Here is a 10,426-nt window from a genome sequence, read left to right on the forward strand (position 1 = left end):
CTCGTAGTCTAGCTCCCTTCCTGATGACCTTCTTTCGTCTTTTTCCTACACTCCCTTTTGTGCACGGCCCTTTTCAAGTGTCCTACATAAGAAACGTGAGAAACCACTCCATGGCCGTGTATTGAATTTTTTGTAGCCCCGGAGACGCCCACTAGAGGAAGAAGACGACCCTTTTTCTCTCCACCCTTCTCATGCTGCTTTTAATACAAAAGACCTGCCGTGTATTGCAATTGTTGGCCTCCCCAGATTTGTGAGCATGAAATGTATTTATAGAGCAAAGCTAGGGTTCGCTACTTCCTGAAGAGATTTTTTATTATCAATATAAAATCTTTTGATATCTCTTATATTCTGTGATAATATCTAGTTTAATTTCTCACAAAGTTTCAAGATAAATCAATATTCCACCTTGGCATGCAATTTTCGACCCTATTAATATTCATGGATTTTGGCCAAATTTCCATTCACCGTAAGCTTAGTCCAATCGACTAAATTGAGCTCAAAACCATCACTTTAATTTCATTCACCGCTGGTCCGACAAAATTGCAAGTGTAATGCAATGGACGCTAAAAATAAACATGAAAAATGATTGAAAAGGTTAGTCAAAATTTAGGTGTCAACAATCAATACAAATCTCAACATATATATTACATTCCTCAAATTAATCTGTATCATTCAGCCGGGTCGAATTTCGTGAACGGTTCAAACTCGATTTAAGAAGCCTCAATGACATGAGCTTTCATCAGCAACATTTATTGATGGTGCTGGATCAATATCGGCAGATCTGGCACCAGGTTTGAGCATCCCGAGAGTATACTCAGGCTGCCATGTGGCCCTCTCTACTGTTACACTTCTTGAAATTGATATACTAGCTCTAATGATGTAGTCAGCGAGGAGCTGAACGAGACGACAATTGTACCCAAGCGGAACGAAAAAGGCAACATATAGACTCAAGATGACGAAGAGGGTGGTGATTCCGATGATCAAGGTCACGACGGCGATCCAAGTGCGTTTGCTTGCGGTCACGTAGACCCCCGCCATGAAGGCCACGGACATTGAGGAGAGAGATATAAGTAATGGCAGCCTCGCCTTTCCAAGGGCATGAAGCACTGCGTGCGAATCATTGATCTGTCTCCGGAGAAGGATCACAACCGCAATTATCGAGCTGAACATGGCGACGGTGTTACAGATCACAAAGACGTCATACATGGGCTTGTTCAGCATCGTGGCCATCCCCGCGTTTGGTTCAGAGCCATTATATCCTCCAGGAACAGAAAAGCCGGCAGCGAATGTCATAGCAGCAATGAGCGTTGCCACGACCATACGGGAATTGGCCTCGTCCTTTAGTCTATCCAAATCCGGAGGCTCCAAATCTCTCCCTGGGCCTAAGCCTTTTGGCTGGCAAATTGCTTTGTCTTTGCTTCTAGGTGCTCCAGCAGACAGTAAGATTGTCCGTGTCAAGCTCTAATCAAGTTATAGATTTAGAATTCGGAAAAATGAACCCTCCTCAAGTAACACAAACTTGCAAATGCAATCATTTCTAAGCAAACTGTAGAAAATATATTCCACTTGGTAAAAAAAAAAAACTCCCGAGGTAGTTCAAATTTTAATTAGGATAATGACACAAATAATCCCTCAACTTTAATTCAATTACTATGTGATCCCCGAACTCTTCATTTTTCAATATGATCCATAGACTTTTAGTACATGTTTAACTTAATCCTCAAATTTTATGAAGATGCTCAGTGTTGTCGTCTCCCCCACAAAGAAAGGAGCTAAAGCAACAGCGGAAAGCAAAAGTAGATAACTTATCAATTCGTTTAGTGGAGATCAGTACCTGGTGAAGTGGAGCATCGATTTTTCTCAGTTGCTCATCTACAATGTCGAGAGCTGTCAAGTTGCTGTTGTTCACAAGCTTAAGATCGACCCTGTTGTGCCGGGTGAGGGAGAGCAGAACCTCGGGTTGCCACTGCAATGTGGCCACATGGAGAGGCGTATTTCCTTCCTTGTCTTTCGCATTTAGGAGCTTCTCAAGCTCGGGATTACCGAGTGTGTACTTCACAATGGAGGCCCTTCCGTACTTTGCCGCGACGTGAAGTATGTTCTGCCCTTCCTTAAAGTTCAGCAACTCTTCCGGATCTGGCCAATGCAGAAGCAGCTCCTTGATCGTTTCGAGATGACCCATCTTGGATGCGACGTGAATCGGAAGATAGCCCTCTTTATCGTATTCGACAGTGCTTGAAGCGAACTCCTCGACCAAGAATTTGACTCCTTCTACATAATTGATGTATGCCGCCAGATGGAGGGGAGTACCACCTCCGGCGTCGCTTAAGTGAAATAGCTCTTTCTTTCGCTTCGACATCTCTTTTAGCATTTCTACACCGTTACACAACAGCAAATGAATGAATTTTGTGTCGGGCTAATGACCAAGCTCCGACCAATATATTTACCAGCAAGAGAGCCATAAGTACGATCACTGACCTAACCTTCGATGCATCACGGCTCCATGAACCGGCGACATGCCTTCCACCCTTGACCACCGGAACTTATCATCCCTATCCACCGCCTCCATCAAAAGCACCAGAATCCCCAAGTCCCCCGTCTCGACCGCCAAGTACAGCGGGCACTTACGCTCTCTGTTCTCCTCATACACCAAATGCGACCCTCCGTTCAGGAGCAGACGAGTCAACCCGTAGTGAGTGTTCTTCACAGCCTCGTGCAACGCCGTGTTGCCCGCATCGTTCGCCATGCCCGCGATCCCATCGCAGTTGAGGAGGAGCTTGGCCGCGTGGATCCGTCCGGCTCTGGCTGCAACATGGAGCGCGGTGTCCCCTCGGAAGTTCGCCTTGGTGGTGAGCTGCTTGTCAGGGACGACCTCGAGGAGGGCTCGGAGGATGTCGGAGTTCTCAATGCCCGCCGCAACATGGAGCAATGAGTTCCCGGAAGGCCCCTGCATGTCTATGATATCGGACAAAGAGACCCTCTCTTCGGCGGAGTACTTCTCGAGGGCCTCGATGAAGTTATCGACGTCACCTCCTTTCGCGGCGGCTTGTAGCCGCGGATTCACACGCCATTTGAGTTCTGCAGGGCGGTGTGGTTTGTTTAATGACTCAAGCGCTTTCAATCTGGCCCTCCTCTGCTCCCAGATTTCACTATCCTTGATAGTTATACTCACGCGATCGCCGTCCATCTTTAGACTCTGAAATTGGAATCTCGTCCTCTCCATTGTTGGCTGGAGTTTCTTCTCCCCAAGATTTATAGCCCGGCCAGAACTTGGTGGTTTTTATTCTTCTCTAGCTGTGGTGCACATCATGCGGCCAGGAGCAATTCTTCGGAAAGAAAATATCTGTCGCGCCTGAAAATATCCACCACAGAATCAAACAACGGCCTGCAGTCATATCAGGAACATTTTGCAGACTATTATTCTACGCGAATAAATCCAAGAAATCTGTGGGTCCTGCGAAATTGCACTGGGCGACAATCTAAACTTCATACGATTCGGAAAAACAAATCCGATTCTAATTCGACTGGATATTGATGAAATTATCACATCCCTAAAGAAATAGCCTTACCACTATATTCACCGGCCAAGGACATAAGAATCCAAGGGAAAAATTATCCAAAAAATTTAAAGTTTATTTTACAATCATCAATTTAATTGTGAAGATTTCAATTGCGTCAATTTAATTCTAAATCATTTGATGATTTGTCGGTTTAATCTCAAACTTTTTAATTATGCTAATTTAATCATAAATTTTTCATAATTTATCAATTTAATCTTAAAACTTTTAACGATCTACGAATTTTGTCTTGATTAATTTTGATCATGAATCAATGATCAATATTGGCCGTAAATTGCGATGCAGAAGCGACGAAGTGATGTTTTGGCGAACTTCAGACAAAGTGGCCACAATTGACGGATAAAGGCAAGCGCGGAAAAGAAGGCCCACCTTTGAAAATTAGCAACCGAATCAAATTATGGTCGCTGATATTTTACGCATAAAAAAAAAAGACACAGGAAGAACCAGACAGAATCATTTGACAGTGACCCCATAACGAGATCATCATTCATCATATAGCAAATTTAATTTAGGTGGCAATAAATTATTCATTAGTGCTCATTTCTGTTTCGAGCTCTCTTTTCCCGTACTTCAGCAAATTTCTTTTCATAACTAAAACTTATGAGAAGCGGTTTTGTGGATCTTGTTCATTATCAGGTGAAGGGTACATGAGCCGATTCATAAGTTTTACATGAGAACAAAATATTAATTATAATCAATGAGGACCAATTAAGGGAAATATATAGAATCAAAAAGTATCCTAAATATATCTCTACCATTCCTCTCCAAACTCATGATGATTTGAAAGATGTCAACTTCAGTTTGGAGAATAGTTCCAGAAAATGCCTAAGTGGCTGTATCTAGGTGAAGACATGAGCAGTTTGCGGCGGATGAAATCGAGACAAGTTGAATGCTGCCACAAAGAACGTGATATCGGATGAAATGACAGTCCATTTCAAAGTGCTTGGTGTGTTCATGGAAAACGTCATTATGTGCAATTTGGATAGCACTTCGATTATCATAATGAATAAATGTTTTGCTATAATGACGCACTTCCATGAATTCTAGAAGCCATCGCAACCATCGTAACTCCGATGTGGTATCAACAAGAGCTTGATATTCTGGCTACAAAGCAAAGCCATCTTGCCATAGCGGTATGTTTCTTGCTACATAGTCTTGACACCCGATTTTTTATCATTTTATTTCTAGAAAATTAATTAAAAATATGAAAAGAATTCTAAAAATTACAAAATCAACTTTGGAAGCCTTGGCCTAGCCTTAGGAACCAATTTTGAACAAATTTTTTTTTTAATTTTTATATATTTTTTAAATTTATTTTATTCTAAAAATAGCCAAAAAAAATCATAAAAAGTACCATTTGTGGTTATAAAAATACACAAAAATAATCAATATTTTTTTTAACTCCCTCTTCATTTTGGTCACTTTAAATTTTAAAAATTCGATTTGGGTCACTATGTTCCTTCACAAACATAAACCCGAATCGAGCTCAAAAATTCCATTTCGAGTCTTTTAATTTTCATTTTTCACTTTTCACAAGCATTCACATTGATATCTAGAGCCTTGAATTGCAATTGGGTTCATTCGCCCGCCAATTTGTTCAATTTTAACTTAAAGGGCTTAAATGCACAATTTATTTTCAATTTAGTCCCCGGTTTCGCTAAAAATTAAATTATATTTTTTTTAGCGATAGCCATGAAAATAAAAACCCTCTGCCTTATAGATTTTATCATGCCGAACCCATTGGTGGCCTTGATTTGGACTAATTCCGTCAAGCTTTGAATTAAACAAAAATCATTTTCGAATCTAATTTAAAATTTGAGGTTTTTATCAAATTCCAAGCTAGAAATTCATGAAAATTCCCATTTTGCATGAAAAATACGTTGGGGAACCCAATTTTGACTGCAATTTTAGAAAAAATGATCGAATTGGACCAATTTGATCAAAATGCCAAAACCGGATCTGTCGGGTCAGATTTGACCCGACCCAGGAGATCCGGGTTTGTAACTTAGCCAAAGAATAGATCACGCACCGCACATTTTCACACATTTCTCTCTCTCTTCTGCAACTTGCTCGATGACGCCACCAAAAAAATCTCTTAATTGTCGTCTTGTGCACATGTTTTCCGTACGGAGAGGGGCCGACGTGGTGATTTTTCTAATGAGAAACGACAAAGGTCGTTAGAGGAGAGAGAGGGGCCGAGCTAGTACGTACAAGGAGGGGAAAAGAGAATTGTTGATTGGGGAGGGGGCTGGCATTTTTTAGACAGAAAAAACAAGGAGGGGAAAAGAGAATTGTTGATTGGGGAGGGGGCTGGCATTTTTTAGATAGAAAAAACAAGGAGGACAACGTTCACAAACAAGAGTACACAGAGAGAACTAGAGAGCGGGCGAGAGAGGACTGAACGAAAGTTGCTCAACCGGACCTAGCCTTTTCGAAAAAAAAAATTAGAGCAAGAGTGGCCGGGAGAGAGATTGAGCTGTGAGGAGGAGATCCGCAGGTGTTTACGCTCAAAGACAACCTCGAAGCTTCATGACGACGAGCCCTTCACTATCGATGCTTGTTGACACCTAAATTTTGATTTTTAGAAAATCATTCATAAAAATGAGAGTTATTCATAATTCTCACAAAAAATAAATTTTCGTGCATTGCATATTTTTCATCATGTCGGGTAAGTCCAAAGATGAGTCAATTAAGCATGATTCCAACGAACGACCGAGTTAAAATCGACCCGAAAGTCATTAGGGAGGGTGCGGAATTTTTTACTATGATTTTGGACTCAAAACAGCCCGTTTGAGATCTTAAAATTGCAAAAAAGGCCTTAATTAATTACCCATTTTATTAGTTAAGGTCTAGGTGAGTCCGGAATCACAAAACGAGCCCATAAAACATTGAAAAATAGCCCATTTCTCCCTCCTCATTCATTTGGCCGAAAATTGTAAGAGTCTAAGTCCAATAGGACTCTTCAAGATCAGAATTTTCGATCTAACGATCGATATCTAATTGGAGCTTTTGATCTAACGGTTTAAACCCTACAACTCAAAGCCCTAGTTTTCTCTATAAATACATCTTTATGCCTAGGGTTAAAGGGGGATTTTTGGATTCAGAAAATTGAGATTCACGTGAGATTGAGGGAGACCAAGGAAAAGGCACACACGGCTGAGAAAAGGCAAGCGCAAGAAGAGGAGAACGAGGCGCGATCGAAGCTGCTGTCCATAGGCGTTTTTGCATCGAATTGGTCAGAGTTTTGTCTCGCGAACTAAGGTAATCTTCGTATACTTTCAGCCACGATTCAAGCATGTTTTTTTATCTTGTTTTTACTGCTGTTTCACACTAAAAACCATCGCTGTTTCATGCTGTTTAATGCTAAATTCGCCATGGTTTGATGTTTGATTTTTACTGCCATTAACGATACAAAATTGCTGCTGTTTTTGCCTCTGTTCAATGTTGCTGTTCACTTTATTCGCATGTTGTTTCGCTGCAATTTTCTTGCTGAAATCATTGTTGTTTTCACGTTGAAATCACCGTTGCTTTAGCACTTTTTTGGCTACTGTTTTAGGGAGGAATTCCTGTTGTTTAGGATTTTTTGCATGCTGTTAAGTACTGGAACTTGCTGCAGTTTAATGACGGAAGCTACAACTGTTAAATGTAAAAACTTGTTGCTATTCATGGTTAAAATCAGCCGCTGTTTACGGTTGAGGTTCGCTGCCGTTTAGCGTTCGATTTGGCCGGTTCTCATGTCGTTTGTTTGCTGATGATCATTTTTTTGGCACTTGATTTTCTGATCATATGCGACCTTTTGCTTGATCCGTCGATATGCTGAAGATTGCTTGTTTGATTTGTTTTTTTGGTGAATCTGATCACTTAACTTTTTTTCGAAATTGAGAATATATTGAGCAAGTTATCTTCGGTCGATATATATTTCTGGATTTTAATTATCTTGCGGTTCGGATTTCGAAGGATCTGAACCACAATCTTTATCTTGAGCATTTTTGTATAATCTGATTATCCTTGGAAAATTCGAAAATTAGAGCATTTAGGGATAAGAACACACTGGATTTTGAGGCAATCATATCTTGTAGAATATTGATATATTTTCGGAATATTCAAATAACTCAAGATTCAATATGATTTTTTTTTTTTAGATATTGAACGCATCTTTAAAATTCGGGAAATTATCTGATATACTTTGAAAAATTTCAGAAGATAATCTTTCTAATTTTTAAAAGATGTCGATCCTTTTTGGATAAGAGCTTATCTCCTTGAAAATTTCAAAATCCCTTAAGGATTTTAAAAATTCAATAAATATTTGCACATCTTTAAACAAAACCGCCCATAACACATGCTCCCCAATTATGCCTTGTCCCTCGGAAAACGTACATTAAAGGCAACATATGACTTCGATCTCGAAGTACGATCGTGCCCGTACGTGTGAATTAGATATCAAATCCTCGATCTCGAGGAACGGATCGCTAATTCCTAAATAGAATTTCAAGATTTGCCCTATGTATATAGGGACGACGGTAATTCTACAATATATTCACTTGCTAACCCTAATCTCGGGGGATGTTGTGAATGAAAATCGGAATTTCGGATTTAAAGGTGTTTTATGGGCAATATTGTTTATTTTTGTTCAAATTTCATTGTTTTCATGGTTTAAATAAATTCTTAAAAAAATCCCAAAAAAAGATGTCACGTTTTCTTAAGCTAAATCACATTTCTCTTCACTTTTTGCATGAAAATAATGTCTAATAAAATTAGGACTTTGAGAAATCAATTTCTTAAGTTAAATTAGATGTTACTTCACATTAGAGTAGTTTTTACCTTTATTTTTTCATGAATCCGAAAATACACAAAAATATACAAAAAAAAATACCATCCACGTTGCATAGCATTATAGTTTAGTTTGTATTATTATATTTTCCTTGTCATGCATATTTGCCACGTCATTATGCCATGTCATTACATCTCACATGTCATATAGGTAGGTTGCATTAGCATTGCTTTTAATAAAAGAAAACCCCAAAAAAAAAAATTAATTCAAATCATCAAACTAAGGATTTTTCATGAAAATCGGGTACCAAAAGGGCATTAATTGAAGATTAGTGGTGGCTCCAATTTATTTAGGTTTCTAATCTACCTACCATAAAAGATTAGTGGCAGCTCCAATTTAAAATCTTGGCATGTAATTGAACCTAAGTTGCGATTCGGTAGGACTTGGGAGAGTCCGAATTAGGTTAGTTAATCTAATTAACCTAATAATCCGTTAACCTGAAAAAACCAATTTTTAGGTCGTGACAATGCTTTAGTCATCACTGTGGTTATCTTAACAGGTTGGTTTTAGCCCCCCATATGACATCCCCTATTTTTTCGCACACCGTGGGTTCGGGGTCAATCTAATCTTTGATCAAAATGAGCCAAACCAAATTCGTACCGACTTGTTTTTTAATCTCTGTAAGCATGTTTGGATGTCTACTCATCTCCGTTCTGCTGAGGAAGCCTCAATTTCTAGTTTGAATGTTGTTTGCCCGAACGTATGCTACGTGTTTGTTAAAATGCCGCCTAGACCTTCGTCTGGATTCTAGCTCTCGGTCATGTGTTACCCGAGCCTTTTAGTGTATTCCATGCTTTGGATATATCCTAGAACCGAGGCTAAGCTCCCCTTTGTCACCGTTTAGCACCGGTGTGCGCCGAAAATGGTGGACCGACCCTCTTTGATCTCGGTCTGAGCCGAGAAGCTTAGAAGCGTCTTCCGTGTAGTCGTCAAGTCCCAATGGAGCTTAAGTAAGTGTCCTTTCACTCTTTGGATGTTGTTTGATGTGTGAAACTCTGTTTGAATGTAAAAAAAAAATTGAAAAAAATTGTCATCAAAATGGTTGCTGTGGCGATTTGTTTTGCCAAAGTCGGGGCATGTTTTGGTCGTAAAAAAGGTTGTAGGCGAATGTGGGTTAGATCGGGGAGTTGTTTGGCATCAAAATCGCTAAGTTTCGTTGAGGTTTCAACAACGGAATATATTTTTCGATCGCCGGCACCGGTCATCTTCCCCGATGAGGGGGCTGACCCGTCAACCCTTGTTGATCGGTTAGCGCCGACGTGGTACACAACGTAAGTAGCCACGTCAACAAGTGGGGTCGGCTCTTAAAAATAAAGAGCCGGATCGGATGGTTGTGGACTAGCCACGTATCGCAATCCTACATTTTTCGAATATTAAAATAATTTTCAGGGTTTCATAATAGATTTTTATCCGACGGTCATTGTCGTGCTACATAGCGATACGAAAACCGTCGGATCGGTTTTCTTTTTAAATGAGTTTATTAAATCAAGATCAGACACACCAGGAGATGCCACATGGCACATCCTGGAGTGTCCGATGAGGGTATTTTTTGATAATTCAAAAATTCATTAAAAATGGAAAATTTTTGCAAAACCTAAAACTACGTCGTTTTAATGCCGGTCTGACCCTTAAGGTCCGGACCGGGCCCCCGAGGGGTGCGGGTCAGGTTGACCCGGTCCGGAAAATATTTTTTAATTAGATAATTAAATAATAAAAAATTCAGAAAATTGGGAAAATCATTAAAAAATGGAAAAATCATAAAAAAATTTCCAAAAAAAAGGAAAAATTCAGGAAAATACCAAAAGTAAGAAATAGTCACAATCAACTAGCCAAGTCTTATTCTAGGTATTTTGACCCCCGAGCCTTCCAAAAAATGACGATTTTTCCCTTTTGGCAAATCGTCTCCAAATCTTTCGAAATTACCCATGAACCTTAATCACACAATCTCTAAACCTTAGGGCTATATTAGGGACCCCTTGATTTGTATTGACGTGGTTTATTTATGTACTTGATTGCG

At 39.7% G+C, this 10,426-nt stretch overlaps 1 protein-coding gene across 1 annotated transcript; it reads right to left on the minus strand.

Annotated features, from left to right (window-relative positions):
* Window positions 1-687: 687 nt before the first annotated feature.
* LOC115727741 (protein ACCELERATED CELL DEATH 6-like) lies at window positions 688-3,224 on the minus strand. Its single transcript, XM_030658007.2, has 3 exons — window positions 2,479-3,224; window positions 1,835-2,373; window positions 688-1,461 (listed from the first exon to the last, which is right to left on the minus strand). The coding sequence occupies exons 1-3, from the start codon at window positions 3,221-3,223 to the stop codon at window positions 721-723; spliced, it is 2,025 nt and encodes a 674-aa protein (XP_030513867.2). The 5' UTR covers window position 3,224; the 3' UTR covers window positions 688-720.
* Window positions 3,225-10,426: the final 7,202 nt, after the last annotated feature.

Source organism: Rhodamnia argentea, chromosome 1, assembly GCF_020921035.1.
Source record: "Rhodamnia argentea isolate NSW1041297 chromosome 1, ASM2092103v1, whole genome shotgun sequence".
In the NCBI taxonomy this organism is placed as follows: Eukaryota; Viridiplantae; Streptophyta; class Magnoliopsida; order Myrtales; family Myrtaceae; genus Rhodamnia; species Rhodamnia argentea.